Genomic DNA, 16,472 nt, shown 5'->3' with positions numbered 1-16,472 from the left:
AGGCTCAGTAGTTGTGGTGCACGAGCTTAGTTGCTCTGCGGCATGTGGGATCTTCCCTGACCAGGACTTGAACCTGTTTCCCCTGCATTGGCAGGCAGATTCTCAACCACTGTGCCACGAGGGAAGCCCAATAACAGTTATTATTATTATAAGCCTCCAGTTTGCTATGAAGCCCAAACATACCAAGAAGCAATGGCCTCCCAAAAAAGGGAGCACCCTAATTACCCTACTATAAGCCCCACAGAGACGCTTTCCATGTGGAAGCTCAGAGGAGGGACCTGCAAGAAAGAGGTACAGAGCTGACATTATCAGCTCCAACAAGAGGGAAAAATTTGACCTCATACCTTCTTGCAGACCTGTGAATATCCAAAGTCTTGGAGAAGACTTCAACAAGGAAGAAATAGCAGAGTCATACAAAAATGAACTCTAGCAGCTAGAAGCAGCCCTTTTGGGCCCCAGCATCTCGGACCAAAGGGGATCTTTGACGAGTGCTAATTAGGTGTTTCCTAAACATATGCCTCATTTTCCAATGGAGACCCTCAGCCCTCACATGAACGGATGGAGAGGGTGTGGCCACAGGTCAAAGAGTAAGAAATAGGTGAGCAGAAATGATGGGGGGGGGAGTTATCCTCAAGGGGGCTCCACTCTGTCCGTTCCCAGGGGATCTAAGGAACCACCTTTCCTGGGAGAGGTAGGGGTCTGGGATGAAGCAATCGTCCCTTAGCATCTATCTTTGATTCTACATGTTTTATGGGGCAGGCAATGTGCTGGCTGTTTTAAGCAGGTGATAATTCTAACCCCTGCAATGACCCTGCAATGTAGTATTATTGAACCACTTAGCTGGATAAGTGACAACAAGCTCTGTAAGACTGAGTACCTTACCTGGCTCAAGATATATCGACACATATGACATGTGGTCCACCCTGTGCTCCTTCCTTTCCCTAGGATTCGGAACGCAGGTGGGCAGGACAGCTGTCACCTGGGGTGGCCTCTGATCCAGGCGGAGGAATCAGGCCACCCCACAGCGTCCCCCAATGCCTGGCCTGGATGTGAGCAGGCAACCCACACGGAGCCAGAATCACCTGGAGGGAAATTTGCACCGATGTTGGGAAAAACCTCTTTGCGAAATTGCGAACTCTGAAGGGAATGTAGGCCTGGGACTGCTGGGAGCTTGCTGTGTCAAGACTTCAACCCGGAGGAATACACCGTGGAGAGGTGAGGAGAGACACAGACAGACTCCTGGGAGTTTCATCCCTGGGATTCAGCAGGGCGTGCCACAGTCTCTGGGCTAAGCGGTTCCCAGAGTGGGGTCCCCAGGACAGCAGCAACAGCAGCCCTTTGGACCTTGTTGGAAATGCAAATTTTGGCCACCTAGACTCAGTGAACTGGAAACCCTGGAGGTGCAGCCCTCCAGGTGAGGCAGGTGGAAGCTCCCTTTGAAAACCACTGCTCTAGATCAACCATGAAGTCTTTACTTTCATAAGCCAGTAAATGCCCTTTTTTTTTTTTTGCCTAGACTTTGATTAAAACAAAAGAAACAAAACCAAGATAGTTCTGAGTTATTTTCACGAAAAAATTAAAGTCTTTCTGTACGTTGCAAGCAAGCTTAATTATTTTCTAATGAGAAGCTTTTCGCTGCAGAGGTTCCTTGGGGGTTGTTTTAGTTTTGTTTTGTGTTTGTTGGTATCTCCCTGATGCTTGAAGAAAGGCAGTGTGAAGCTCCACAGACGGAAGTCGTATATGACGCCGTAAGTACTGAGCAGGGGAAAGTACCTGGGGATGCGGAATCTCAGTGGCCTGTCATTTACACAGGAAGCAGTTAGCAATAGGAGTCTGGTCCTGGAGAAGGGAGGGGCTGGAAGTGTAGACCTGGCCACTGGAGAACACCGCAATTAAAACAACACAGAACTCCAGTAAAGAGGAGAAAAAGGATAGGTGATGAAATCTTTGAAGAAAAATTTAAAGAATTGGAAAGGAAATGCATCCTGACCTTTGCTAAATGTACGGAGAAAGAATGGCCGAGAAGAACATCATAGGAGATCAGAGTAAGGAGAACAGTGGCTGAGGGGGCAGTTCTCACGGTAGCGGTCCACTGCGTACGGTGTTCCCAGGGAAGCAGGATGTGCTCGGTGTCTCCTCCCAGAGGTCCAGGGCTGTGGGCCTAGGAGGGTCCTTCGGATCTGCCCACGGAGAAGGCTGGTGAGCTGTTTGGGCAGAGGTGGGAGACGGGAGGGAACCTAAGCTGGAAAGGGAATGAGTGGATGCTACAGGCAGGTGTCCCAGGGGTGAGGCGTGCACCCCGGGATGCAGGGTGTGGACAGCAGGTGGCCGACGTGGAGTGTGTGTTCTAGGTGGGGGAAGAGGGAGATCACCGCATGCTTATAAACTGAGTGGGGAAGTGAGTACGAAGCAATGGGAAACTGAGGAGGTGTGAAGCATCCTACAAGGCAACATCCTTGTAAAAGTGGGGAGGCTCATGGATGCAGGGGTGAGAGAGAGGGAGAAAGAGAGAGAGAGAGAGAGGGAGAGAGGAATCACATGGCTCGGCTGAGGGGGGTTGGAACCCCTACCTTCTGGCTCCTGTATTCTGCGCTTCCCACCCATAGGTCTACTCTGTCTCTCCAGAGTCATTCATCTGTTTATCCAACAAATATTCAACGAGCATCTTCCACGCCAGGCAATGTGACCATGCACAGAGACATAGCAACTCCCAAAGAGAGAGTCCTGTGACCAAGGCTGTTGCCCCAGGATCATACTCCTGCCCTTCCCTTGAATAGAAACCAATCACTCTTATCTAAGTCGCAGGAGGAAGCAGCAAAGAGGAAAAAACAAGAACTAGTTCGAAGCAAAGTGCCAAGATGGTGGAAGATTTGACTCCCTGTGGACCCTGAGCCACGTTACATGCACATCGCGGTGCATTAACTAAATGACACACCCACCTGCGCCATGACAGTTGACAGTTGCCATGACAACAATCAGACAAGCCCAAACAAAGACTGAATAGGAGGGTTGCATCAGTTCCAGGCCCAAGCCACAGCCCTGTTTCCGGGTAACGCATGAATACTCCTCCCACTCTTCCCAAACCGCTCCCTTGTACCTCGACCTTCCTATATATTTGGCGTCTCCATCCAAATTGGGTTGAGAAGTTGATTTGTGAACTAGGTTCCCACTTCCCCATTCTTTGGCCATTGAATAAAGCTGGTGCTGTTCCAGTCTCAGCATCAGTTTCATTACTGGCTGCACGAATCCGATTGGAAAAAGAACCTCCCCAACCAAGACAGGGGGTCTCCACCCAGGCTAGGATCCCAGCATGGGCCCAGTCCACCAATTCTATAACAGTTGCAGGGTAGGGTTTGGGGCTTTAGCTACTGCCCTGTGTAACCTGTAACCCCTTAAGCCACCCCAAATATATAGTGGATACAACTTAGAACATAATACTCGCCATGAAATTCGGCTTCAAAATATGTGCCTTTCACAGGTCAACCCCTCCCCACAGGTCCTCCCTGTAGAAATCCAGGGCTGCCACTGCCCTGGGAGGTTTAGAGATGCGGACAGAGACGACAGAAACTGAGACTGCAGAAGCCCAGGGTCAAAGTAAGGAGGTAGGGACAACGCTGTGCTGTGTAGAGCACAGAGGTCGACCTGGGGTGCTCCTGGAAGGCACAGGAGTCCATTGGAGCAGGGAATTCCTGGAGGGAGTGAGAAGGGCCAAGCATTAGACAATAGGAGCTACCCAGTCAGAGAAGGAGACTCACAAAGAGCCCACAGGATACTGGTGGTGGAGAGGGGCGATGGGGCAGGGAGCAGGAGGGCAGAATGACTTGACCGAGTGCAGGGAAACCCAAGGCATGTGCCGTACCCTGAGCAAGGATGGACTCCCGGGACGGGATGCCAAGCTGGTGCTTGGGCTTTATGTGAAGGCCATCGGGAAGCCCTGGGGCTCTCGGCGGGACATCTGCCAGCATCGCGGATGCGGTGGAAATCGGTGACAAGGCTGGGAGGTGAGAGTAACAACCCAGGCAAGAGGCAGGTGGTGGGCGGAGGGAGTGGCCAATGGCAGCGGTGACAGAGGAAGAGAATCCGGGGGAGACAGCTAATGGGGCTAGAAGGGGGTAGGGAAAAACTTTGAAAATATGGGCAAATTCTGCACATGTGTGCAAGTACGTTTTTCTTCCTGGGGAGAGTTTTCATTCTTAAAGATGTCCGTCACCCAAGAAAACGTCCCTGTCTAATTTTGGAGATGCGCACTGTCCAGTGGGCAGGACTGGCTGTTTCACTGGATAATGAATAAGGCATCACTCCTACGCTTCTGGCTTCTCCTCTCCAGCGAGCCTAGGAGGAGGGCAGCCTGCAGACACGCCAGTGAGAAGGCAGAGTCAGAGGGCACACGCCTTCACAGGTCAGCGGGTCTTAGCTGCACGTGTCCTTTAATTGGGTTAATCGGTCCAGCGCAGAAGGAAGCTGTTTTAGTTCAACCCAGGGAAGACGCGTCAGCTCCGCTTCTGCACACACCTCACCTTGGAGGAACCACGAGATGCTCAGCACAGTGAGGACGTGACACACTCTGTCCAGGTCGCGGTTGGAGACCTCAGCCCAGGAAAGGAGCTACAGTCTCACCCAGGCAAGTAGGGTTTCCTGAGCCCAGAAAGACAGCCTGCTTCACACGCAGCAAAGGTAGCCAGCTGCGGCGAAAAGGAAGCGACCGGAACGAGAAAGAAAGGCAGCCTCTCTCCCCCAGCCAATGCTGCTTTCAGGCTGGTCCCAAACAATTGCTGGCAGCCCCTGGGAAGCCCCCCACGGCCTCACAAAGGGGAGGGTGCAGTGCAAATTAAAAACAACAGCCTGCCCGTCAAAGGCAATGCTGCTAAGCATAAGAAGAGGCGAGCCACGGGGCGGGGCAGATCAAAGGGCTCTGAGCACCTCCGAAGCAGCTCACACCCTCACAAGAGCACCTCTGTGCCTTTAATAGCAACCCCTGGAAGGGTCCCCAGGTTTCACAACCTGAATGCTGCCGGGAGTGATGTGGTTTGGAAATTAACCTGGCTTTTCTTCCCACTGCTGTTTTACATATTAATTAAAGTGTTTTCCCGCGATCTGGAATGCCTGCAGGCTGGCTGGGTTCAGCAGAGGCATTGCATTCCTCCCACCCCGCCCCAGCTCCAGCCTCCCTCGTGCAGGGTTCAGGGATGAAAACGCTCCTGAGTCTGCCCTGGGCCCTGTCCTCCCTCGCTGGCTTCCTGCTGGAGAACACGCACTCCAGTATGGCCTTTAAAGAGTCATCCATCACTTCCTTCCCCCAGAGAAGACTGTGCAGTGCAATTCTGGGGAGCTGAGTTGTAGGAGAAGTTGCTGCAAGGGCCTCCATCTCTTTCCTCCTCTCCAGCCACCTCTTTCACGAGCCTATTCTTTTCTTTTGCTTGTTTCCTATTCCAGCAGTGTTTGGAAAAACGTGCAAACAACTCACATGTTAAGAATCAGTTGACTTATTTTATTAGGGCCACACCATGGCTTAAAGTTTGGAGACCGTGGAAACCTGAGCCCTCAACATGCAAAACTGTTTGACAGAGCTCAGCTTCCATCAGCCTGCTCCAATCTCAGACTCTACATCCCGATTTGCAACTTTGACTATCGTTTTTTTTTTTTAATTGAAGATTCATAGCTGCTTAAGATACACAATAATGCCAGGGTTTTCTAGTTAGAGGCATGTGGTTCATATATCTGCCACCAGGATAATAAAATTAAGTCATAGTTGGATAGTTCAGCCTAACACATCGTTTTCAGTTCTGAATTATAATTTGGACTGTATCCATGCACTTCTTGGATTATGTTAAGTATACATATTTCTTTGCGATTTTAGAGAACTTTGTTCCCTATAAAATCAAAGATCAGGTGATTTAAACTCAACAATGCAAAATGTAGGGCTAATTGGTCATCTATAACAAAGGCAACTCAGTTTCTATACCAAAGAGCAGATTACTCCAAAATTTATGTAACATGTGGAAGTAAACAGCACTATAAATAAGGAAATCCGATTGATTTGTTGAAAACAAACTAAAGCTACTTTCCCTGTTTCCCTACTTAGTGTGTATTTATAAAATTCAAAGGAGATCAATGAAGGTCAGGATTCTTGGGAATGAGCGTTTAGGGGCGCCATGGAAAGGTGACTTCCACACCAAACGTCGGCTGTAGCAGCAGAAATTCCATCACTGTTGACTTATTCCTTGGAAATATGTCTACAGTATATATCCCCCTGCATATATAGCATGTTCCATTTAGGGTGGCAGAAATCCTGTGCCAAACTAGTTTAAATAATAAGGCCTGCAGTGGCTCCTCTGACCATCAGTCCAGAGGCAGGGCCTGCTACGGCCTGGAGAGGCCAGGGGTCCCCCAGGCCATCAGCCTCAGGTCTCCACCCTCCGGCTCCTCGATCCCGAGTTAGCTCCGTCCTGGGCTGGCACCTCCTGGAGTCCTGGGCTGATTGCCTAGAACTTACCTACATTCACTGAGTCGCTTCTAGAAGGTTCTCAGCGGTGCTGGGGAAACCCTTAGAGGGAGCCCTAAGCCTCCCTCACACGCCATCCGTGATCCTGAACCAACCAGCCACGAAAAGACGGCCCCCCTAGAGCTGCAGGGGGACCAGCCTCCTTCCCGCGTGAAGTCCGTCTAGGAATGCCTGTGCAATGGAGTGGGGCTCTCTAGCAGAGGTGCCAGCTGGACGAAGCTGCAAGTCCCCATCCCAAGAATAACTGCAGGGCACAGAAATGATGGATGACCCATCGGGAAGTCCATCCGGGATTTCCACGCTGAGAAATAAGCCCATCTGAGTCTCCTTCCAACTCCAAGAGCCTGTACCGTTACACCTGCTTGAAATGTCCCGCTCTGCCAGGACGGAAGATTCACGAAGGATGTATCGAATGCCTCCTGTATGCAGGGCACTCTTCTTCCGGGGTGTGGATAACAGACGTGAACAAAGCAGACCTCTGCCCCAGGTCCCTGACGTCCTGGTAGGAAAGATGGTCAATACACAGGATCAATACATGAAACGCACAGATGGACAAGCACGAAAAAGCAACAGATGGGAAAGCACATGTGAGGCACTGAGGCCATACACAATAACCACCTTTATCTGCTCCCCCCCCCACCACCAAACGGCCGCTGAGGCAAAGATGTGGGTTCCAGTCCTTTATCTGGGAGGCAACGCCAGGAAGCCCAGCAGGGAAGTAGGGGGCGAGCAGAGAGCCCGGAGCGTGAGCTGCGCCGAGGCCGCTGGGACGCGGCGAGCACGAGGAGAGGCCCAGCAGGGGACCGGACGGGATCAGAAGGTCCGGGAGCGCAGAGAGCTGCCCTTCGTGGTGAGCGAGGTGGGGTGCGGGTGGCGGGGGGGAGGCGGTGGGCACCAGACCTTGCCGGGGTGATCTGGGGAGACGCGGTGTGGGGTGGCCTGGGGGAGCGGAGCTGGCAGTGAGATCAGAAAGGGTCTCAGGACACAGACTTCTCCTCCAAGTGAAGCGGGGACCCATCTGACCTACTTCCTTCACAGGCTCACAGTGCCTCCTCATAAAGAATGAACCGAAAGGCAGCAAGAGTGAAGTGGGGTTGGGGGGGCAGTCCGGGAGGAAGCCCGAGGCTGGGTGGAGGAGTGGGCTGTCCTGGGGACCACGTGGAGAGGGGTGGTCAGGGGAGGGGGGCGCCGGGGGGCCCAGGCAGCATCAGGTCAACTCTGCATGGTTGAAGTGTCTGCAGGCAGAGAGAGAGCTGGAGACAGGCGCAGGAGAGAGAAAGATGCAGAGGGAGAGAGAGAGAGGGAGGAAGAGGGAGAGAGAGGGAGGGAGAGGGAGAGAGGGAGATGGAGAGAGATGGAGAGAGATGGAAAGAGATGGAGAGAGATGGAGAGAGAGAGAGAGAGGGAGAGAGAGAGATGGAAGGAGATGGAGAGAGATGGAGAGAGAGAGAGAGATGGAGAGAGAGAGAGGGAGAGAGAGAGATGGAGAGAGATGGAGAGAGAGAGAGAGTGAGGGAGAGGGAGAGAGAGAGATGGAGAGAGATGGAGAGAGAGAGAGGGAGAGAGAGAGAGAGAGAGTGAGGGAGAGGGAGAGAGAGAGATGGAGAGAGGTGGAGAGAGATGGAGAGAGAGAGATGGAGAGAGGTGGAGAGAGATGGACAGAGAGAGATGGAGAGAAAGTCTGAGAAAATCGGAGGGAGAGGAAGGAAGCGTGGACTTAACCAAACTGCTTTTGTCACCTTGTTTGTGTGTTTGCCTTTCTGACACAAAATTGGGATTTCAGACCTTAAATATAGCGTGAGAATGTGAGACATCCACCTCACAGGAGTGAGGGGATCTCTGTATTTGCTGCTGACGGGGTAAGACGTTTGGGGGGTGATGTCCTTTTCCAGTAAGATACCTTGGCCTCAGGGAGGGAAAGCCAGACTCGCTGCCCCCCTCCCACGCCTCCCCCGACTCAAACTGCCATTTTATCCCTCGTCATGTAGCCGCACCCTAAAAATATGAGTGTGCATATTATGGGGTTTAACATAATTTTCAATGAAAGAATGAATTCAGGGAGAGGGGTTCTCAAAATGTCAATATCAATTGGTTAAATCTTCTGAAGAAACATCTAGGATTCTTCTATGAATAGGTTTATTAAATCCAAGAAGCCAAAAAAAAAAAAAAAACCAATACACATTTATGATATATTTGCCTGAGTTACACATAATCCTATCATTCAAGAACAGACCTGCCAAAATACAGAGAGCAGAGTGTAGCTGGGTGAGCCCAACTGGCCACAAAAGTCATATATCAAAATCCAGAGGTAGTTCTCTGCAGAACTGCCTTTTCATACCGGCCCGCAAATCCACAAATGATTTTGAAGACCCAAACATTCACAGTCTTTGAGATCCAGCAGCACTGGTGCAAAGGCTGAGCAGGGAGAGGCCAGCCCCTGGCGAGGGTTAACCCCAAGGCACGCTGGTCTCTCCTCAGCACCACAGAGCTTACCTCTCAGGTCCACTCTTCTGCAGCATGTTCACGTTCCTAAAAGGCTCATCCCTGAGTTGTAAAACCACCATTACCACCATACTCTTATTCTGAGTCAATTTTCTAAACATTTACATCCATGAGAGTCCAGGTTTCTGGTAGACTGGACGGCCATTCATCCCTACTCTCAAAGAACGTACCCTTCAGTAGCAGGATAAATAGGTACCTCAGTCCAGGAGCAAACACGAGCCCCACTACCCGGAGTGCTGTGGATCTGTCATATGCTTGAGAGGGATCAGGGAGGTCTTCCTGGAGGAGGTAACAGCGGAAAAAGGCCTTCAAGGATGGGAGAGCTTTTACCAGGCCGGGTTAGGGGACAGAAGGAAGGAGCACCCACAAAGACAGGGGGCGTAAATGTGTAGGGAGGACCCCTGATTCCTTCCTGCCCCTGGACCACGCGGCACTGGGGATGCCCAGATGAGAGGCTGGAGATGCGCCTGAGCCGTAAGGGCCTGGAACCCTAGAGAGGAGAGTTTAGACCTTGTTGGGTAACAGGAGGGATCTGCTGAGGTGTTGTGCGCTGGGCAGTGACGTGATCTGAGCTGAGCATCAGAAGGATGATGCTGAAATATGCAGAGGTGGGGCGGGACCAGAGTCAGACTGGAACAGGGCGTCCAGAGAAGCAACGTGCTGTCGGCGGTCACGGCAAGGGAGGGCGGGGGCCGGTGACGCCCCAAAGACAGAAACTGGATGTGGGGAGGGCCCGGGGAGCTGTCAGAAATAAGCTTCAGCATCACTGGCTCAGAGAAAATGGTCAGGACATGGAAAGGAAGAGAAGACGATAATCCACTTTTGGGCTGTTTTAATTGAGGATGCCGTCAGGGAAAACCAGATGAAGGCGTCCCGCAGGCAACTGTCAATGTGAGATCCTAGCCTCTGGGATAGAGAGATGGGAGCAGAGGCCAAGAAGGAGGCCTCAGGGGAAGGAAACGCAGGCCCGCGAGGGTACGGAAGGCAGGCTGCGGCTGGTGAGGGTCAGGGAGCAGAGGACGCAGGAGGGGCTCGAGGGGGAGGAGGACAGCGTGGCGACCGGAGCCCGGGGCTGGGCCGGTGCCGCACGGAGTGTGCAGCCAGGCGGACTCCGCGTCGGCCCTGGGCCTGCTCGTCTGAGCTCACACACCTGGGGAACACGGGTGAAGGTCCCCCGCCAGCAGCCCCTCGTGTTCCAAGGAGAGCTGTTGGGAGGATGAGAGGAGACCAGAGGGCCTGGCCCACGACAGCCCCGCAGAAAAGGTGCTGTGACTTCAGACGGGAGGCGGAGGCCGCCGGGAGGACCCCCGACGCGTTGCTCTGGTGGCTGCGGGGCTGTCAGCACCCGTGTCACCCGCTGGGGGTGGGGGTGGGGTGGGGACGCTCCCGCGGGTCTTCCCTTGTCTACCTGGAAAACGTGGAAACCATCTCCCTGCCTTCCTTCCAAGCTGTACCTGACGGTTTCTCCTGCGGACGCTCTCCTGGACTCTTCAAAGCAGAACTGGGGGCTCCAGCCTCTGGCACCTGCTGGTCGTTGTTCTTTACATGAGGCCCAAGGGTGGGTCGCTGACTTTCTCACAGCCGGTGTGCACCAGGCCCCCTGCCCCGACTGGACGAGAGGGACGCAAACAGCAGTGATGCCCACGTCCTGGAGCAGGACTGGATCAAGTGCTGCTTGTACAGAGGGTGGTCTGTGCACGAGGTAGAGCAGGGCAGGCAGGGAGCGTGATGTGGTGGGGGGAGGACCTGAAGGAAGGGGAGGAAGGAGGGCTCTGAGTGGGGGACGTGACTGTGTGGAAACAGTCCATTCCCACCCCATGCAGAACCAGGACCCGTGGGGAGGTGGCCGGACCAGGAGGGGGAGAAACCCAGGCGGCGAGCATCCTGGGAGGGAGGTGGGGTCAGTAACAGAGAGGAGCAACAGCACCAAAGGCAGCCGAACTGAGATGAGAAAGTGCAGATCTGACGTCAGGGGTCCCCTGTACCCCAGGTCAGGAGGCCCTGACCACAGGGTCCCCTGGGGCCAGGCGGGTGAAATCTGTCGGGCCTCCTGCGCTGATCTCTGGACTCCACTCACATGTGCCCACCTGCTTCAGGATGAATGAGGCTGGAAAGGCACACGAGACCACGGGGGGAGGATGGGCCAGGGCAACACAGAGAAAAGAGAGGGGCGGGTGGTAACCGCTGATGGAGGTCGAGTTCAAGAGGAGACCTGGTCACAGAACAAGCAGGGAAGCCCAGTGGCAGACAGACCCTCCCCTTCGCTCTGAAGGGCGGGCTCTGAGGCTGTGAGTCAGCTGGGTGACTTCTCGTCTAGCCTGGGCTCCCCTACGGGTTTGGGACAACCGGCCCGACGGGTGTCTGCTCTGTGTGGTCCCCTGTCAGCCAACAGACCAGCCTGGGCTTGCTCCACGGCGAGGGCCGGGCTCCAGGAGAGCACGCAGGAGCTGCCGGGCTTGGGGAAGACCAGGTTCCGTCCCTGTCACTTGCTCCACATCCTCCCGGACACAGCAGGTCACAGTGGGGCCCGACTCAGGAGTGGAGAAAGAGACTACTTCTTGATGAGATGGGGTGAGGGGCTCTGAGTCACATCTCGGGGGGCTGGACACAGGGTGGAGCCTGAGAAGGAATGAATCTACCGCAGGAAGCTTGAGGAAGAGAAGGGGACAAAGAAAAACAGGGGAACGGTGGTGCGTCAGGCAGGGAGCTTTGGAGCCTGCAATCTTGGCAAAGGGACATTTTCAGCTCCTGACGAGGCAGAATGAGCCGCTAGCTGATGAGATCGTCCGGCACACAGAACATCCTTTAGTGAAGCGGGTGAAGGACCGTCTGTGTTTCTTATACATTTTATTTTCGTGCTTGTCACTTGTTATAAAATTCGTGAACTTTATGAAAGACCTGTGCCTGATACAAGGTAGGTGACTGGTGGAGACACTTGCTGAATGCATCTAATTCAATCACCTGTGAGATAATTCACGTGTAAGGAAAGCGAGGCCCCGAGAGCAGAAAAGCTGGCACAACGTCACACAGTCAGTTCCCCCTCCTTTTCGTCCTCTGTCAATTGTTCTTTTTTTCTTAAGTGATAAGAAAAGAGACAATGATTGAAGACACTAACATTAAGTCACATAACGTTTTATCATTTTAAATTTACTTAACCAAGCTTCACCCAAAAGTTTTGTGGCTATGGTGATATATTACAAGATATGAAATAGATTATTTTGTAACACAAGGAACCAGATGCTCTGCCGACTACTGAACCCCACAGCTTGGGGAATCAAACCCAACAATGTTGTTCAATTATTTTATCAAATCATATTTATTTTAGCCTCAGATTTTCCCGGGACAGCTAATTCCGTATTAACTCCAGATCTTCTCATTAGGTCTTCAGAAGGTGTTTCTTGAATAACTTGAAAAAGACTTCAGTACAAGGATCTTTGGCTTTTTATTCTCAATCTGCTGGTCAGTGTTTCCCTTTGTCAAAAGCAAGTGGGCATTCCATCCTCAGGCTGCAGGAGGGCCCTTAGCTAAGAGCAGCCCCAGACCACAGAGCGATGACACTGCAGAAGAGAGCCCGGGGGACGTCGTCACAGACGAGGTTCCAGGGGAAGCACGTGCCGCAGGCAGTAACTGGTGGACACATGGTTTGGCTGGGAAACATCTGTAGCAGCAAAAGGCACATCTGATCAGCAAACGATAGCCACGGGTCCTGGGAGTGGATTTATAGGCATCACAGTACGAAGGAAATCATGGGATCCCATTTATCCTACAAAGAATTCTATCCTTATCCACTGATTATATAAATGAAACCAAAGTGAGATTATTTAAAATAGATAACCAACAAGGACCTCCTGTATAGCACAGGGAACTCTGCTCAATACTCTGTAATAACCTAAATGGGAAAAGAATTTGGAAAAGAATAGATACGTGTAAACGCATAACTGAATCACTTTGCTGTGCACCAGAAACTAACACGACATTGTTAGTCAAGTATACTCCAGTATAAAATAAAAATTTTAAAAACACAAAAACAAAGCAAAGCAGGGCCTATGGCTGATGTCACGTGGCTTTAACACCTCTTGACACGAGGCTTCACTCACTTTCTGAAGAGCCTTCACGGGTGTTCACCGTGTTGCGGGCACAACGGGGCTGGGAGGTCTCCCCTCCACCCACGGCTGCCGAAGGGCTCCAAGCCATTCGCCCAACGCCATGCAGGACTGGGACCCAGGCTTTGGGGTCTATCCTGCGCCCTTAGACAGTTACCTGCAGACTCCAGGCGCCAGAGACTGAGAAAAGCAAGCTCCATCATTCTTGGCCGCCTCCTCGTTTTGACTTTTAATTGTAGGTCGTCATTTTAGCCACGTCCACATCCTAGGTGGGTGTGGACTTTACGAAAGTCTTAGTCTGTTTGGGCTACGGTAAAAAAATCACCATAAACTGGGCAGCTTAAACACAGCAGAAATCTACTGCTCACAGTCCTGGAGCCGGCATTCCAAGGTCCAGATGCCGGCATGGGCAGGGTCTGGCGAGGGCCTCTTCTGGGTGGCAGACTCCTCACTGTACCCACGTGGTGGAAGAGGGCTGTCCCAGGCGTCTGTCGTAAGGGCCCTAATCCCACCCGTGACCCCCTCATCTCCCAAAGGCCCCGCCTCCCAAAACCATCACCCGGGGGGGCAGGTTTCAACAAAGGAATCTGGAAGAGACACACATTCCGTTTACGGCAACAAATAAAGAGGAGATGTTATTTTCTAGCAAACGACACAAAAATCACTTCAATCTATGTTTTCAATGTCCTCACACGCTCATTTTGGTGCCTTTCAGTCACTACAAGTCTCACCTTTCTGCCTGACCTTGAATGCAAAGGAATGCAATGAAAAGTTTTAATTTCTTCCCCAAGATACGAGCTTAGGGAGCAGGGTGATGAAACCAAGAAGTCCACAAAGAATGAGGACGTGTGAAAGCCCCTCTCCAGAGGGCTCAGGCATTCAGCACCCGGCAGTCTCTGCAACAGGCCAGCCACCTGGCCCCTGCATCCCGCCTGAGTCACCAGGTCAACAGCTCAGCCTGCAGTGAGCTTCGGAGTCCTGCCCAGCTGTCGTGCCCGGCTGTTCACTGCCCTCGGGGGTAGACAGTGACTCCTGGGGTTGGGCATATTTTCAGCCACACCTGGATGCCCCCAGGTAATCAGGAGAAAACGTTCAGTGGAAGTGAAGCGACAGCCCTGTGGCTGGTTGGGCTGTGTGTGCAGAGGAAGGTCAAGTGGTAGGAGGGGTTTACTCACTGTCCTTGCAGCAGAACAGCTCTGCTTCCTCCTGGAAGCGTAGGCGTTGGAAAGCTTCCTGCCGTATTCAATTACCCTTTGGAGGAGGCCAGAAACGGGCTGTTACCAGAGCGACTCCAGAATTTTAGGCAAACACTGGCGGACCAGCCCGGGGGCTGCCATTCTGCAAACCAAGGTGGGTGAGGGCGTGGTTGAGCTGGAGGCAGATGTATTAACCTTACATCCCTGTGGCCAAAAGGGAATACACCCCACCCCACGTGAGTCTTCAAAAGTCACCTTGGTAAGTAACTCTGACGGGAGGGAGAAGAAGAGGATGCCCAGGCCTCTGTGTATTTGCAGGACCAGTGGTCCTGCCCTTGGAGGGCTGCTCTGGCTGCTGGCCGGATGTCCTTGGTCCAGGCCGAGCAGATGAAAGCAGGAAGCGATGCCTGTGAGCCAAGAGCTGAGTGTTTTCAAAAAATAGACCGGACGGGAGGAAGGAGCACGGGTTTGCTTTGAGAGCAGTAAACAAAACCTTGGCTGCCCGCCAGGGAGGAGCCGACATCTCCAGCAGATCCTGGAAAGCTCGGCAGCTTCTGGGGCCTCGTTAGGGCTAGGAATGGCAGCAGGAGGGCTGCTGGGCTGGGGGTGAGGGTGTGTGGGGAGGGCTGGGCATCCTTTCTCCTACTTTCCTCCGCAGGCAGGGCCGTGGTCCAGAGGAAGAGGAAGAGCCCAGGCTGGCTTTGCTGTTGGGATAAACCCCACTGGGGCTCAGCTTCCTGAAGGGAAGAGGATGGACGAGCATCTCCCGAGCTCTGCCAGCAGGTGCTTCTGGCTGGACAGGAGGTTGCTCACGGGAAGGTTCTGTTACCACGCAGGTAACCGCTACGGGGTCCTTTAGGGAGGGCCTGGCTGAGTCTTCGCCTAAGGCTTCCTGTCCTCCCTTACAAGGAGTCTGAGAGGGGCGTGACCACATCCGCAAGGACAAAAGAACTTTGCAAAGACAAACCCTTCCCTGGGGTTTGTCATCAGATGCCCTCGCAAATTAACTGGCCTCTCTCGCTTTTTTAGGGGAAAACCTGTTTCTGCACACCCCGCACGACACAGCTATAAACCAAATCTCCAATCTTGCGAAGCTGCTGTGAGTGTGACCGATTCTGGGCATCCTCTGGCCTGGCCGGGCGGTGGAGGGAGGTGGCACCTGAAAGCACAGCGAGAGAGCCGGCACCTTCATTCACACCTCATCTTCAGTTGTTTTAACGGAGGTGCCCATCTCCGCTCCTCAGCGCGCCCAGAAGCGTTCACAACCTGAGAGCACAAGAACCGGGACTCTTGTGTGTTTTGCCTTTTTTGAACGGCATGGACAGGGATAGCAGACATCACTCGTGGTCCTCATAACCGAGGTCACGATAATGTGATAACAACACTTGTATCGGAGGAGGTGGAAACCCACAGCCTGGCCATTTAGGATCACGTGGACTCTTAAAATGCATACTTAACGTGATGCCTTTTTAAAAGCAATAAATTTATTTATTTATTTATTGGCTGTGTTGGGTCTTCATTGCTGCGCACAGGCTTTCTCTAGTTGTGGTGAGTGCGGGCTACTCTTTGTTGCAGTGCACGGGCTTTAGGTGCGTGGGCTTCAGTAGTTGTGGCACATGGGCTCAACAGTTGTGGCTCACGGGCTCTAGAGCGCGGGCTCGGTAGTTGTGGCTTAGTTGCTTCACGGTATGTGGGATCTTCCTGGAGCAGGGATGGAACCCATGTCCCCTGCATTGGCAGGTGGATTCTTAACCACTGCGCCACCAGGGGAGCCTGGATCACACTGACTTTTAAAATGCACACTTAACACACTGTTAAATGCAGGGTAAGAGAGACAGCACCATTAACATCTGAAGAAGCAAAGACCCCTTTTGTCTTTCAACTGGCAGCACTGAAGAGTGGAAACAGCAAACAAATCAAATACTAATATGGCCCAGGGTTAGACACACAAAGGAATGAACTGCCTGCACCCTTGCCAAGTGATCTTTCACCTGGGGGTCAGGGCTTCGAAAGGGACTAGCTATGATCCTGCAGGTCAGCTCACAGGTGCTGGACCCTTGAAGATGGTCATAGCATCACAAGATCACCAGGAGCCAATGTGCATCTTTCAAGCTGACCACTGCTGGGTCAGAATCAAACTCTCAAAAATCAACGCAGAGGGGCCGTGAG

At 52.7% G+C, this 16,472-nt stretch overlaps 1 protein-coding gene across 3 annotated transcripts; it reads left to right on the top strand.

Moving 5' to 3' along the window:
- Window positions 1–5,450: 5,450 nt before the first annotated feature.
- On the top strand, window positions 5,451–15,748 carry LOC130836018 (uncharacterized). Of its 3 annotated transcripts, none has more exons than XM_057708003.1 (3): window positions 5,451–7,352; window positions 14,962–15,086; window positions 15,333–15,748. In XM_057708003.1, the coding sequence occupies exons 1-3, from the start codon at window positions 6,870–6,872 to the stop codon at window positions 15,571–15,573; spliced, it is 849 nt and encodes a 282-aa protein (XP_057563986.1). In that variant the 5' UTR covers window positions 5,451–6,869; the 3' UTR covers window positions 15,574–15,748. The 3 variants fall into 3 exon arrangements, 2 of the variants coding, with proteins under 2 accessions (XP_057563986.1, XP_057563987.1); XM_057708004.1 differs by having other exon boundaries at window positions 14,962–15,139; XR_009049091.1 differs by lacking the exon at window positions 5,451–7,352 and adding an exon at window positions 10,574–14,457 and having other exon boundaries at window positions 14,962–15,139.
- The last annotated feature ends 724 nt before the right edge of the window (window positions 15,749–16,472 follow it).

The sequence above is a fragment of the Hippopotamus amphibius genome, chromosome 14 (genome assembly GCF_030028045.1).
Source record: "Hippopotamus amphibius kiboko isolate mHipAmp2 chromosome 14, mHipAmp2.hap2, whole genome shotgun sequence".
NCBI lineage: Eukaryota > Metazoa > Chordata > Mammalia > Artiodactyla > Hippopotamidae > Hippopotamus > Hippopotamus amphibius.
This window is presented reverse-complemented; position numbering and strand designations above follow the sequence as displayed.

What these genes read in the sequence shown, in the direction of transcription:
- LOC130836018 (XM_057708003.1), top strand. Translation starts at nt 6,870, where the DNA reads ATGTCCCGCTCTGCCAGGACGGAAGATTCACGAAGGATGTATCGAATG. An exon ending in GCAGAGAGCTGCCCTTCGTG is followed by an intron (nt 7,353 to 14,961) that starts GTGAGCGAGGTG and finishes TTTCCTCCGCAG; the next exon opens with GCAGGGCCGTGGTCCAGAGG. An exon ending in CTCCCGAGCTCTGCCAGCAG is followed by an intron (nt 15,087 to 15,332) that starts GTGCTTCTGGCT and finishes TCGCTTTTTTAG; the next exon opens with GGGAAAACCTGTTTCTGCAC.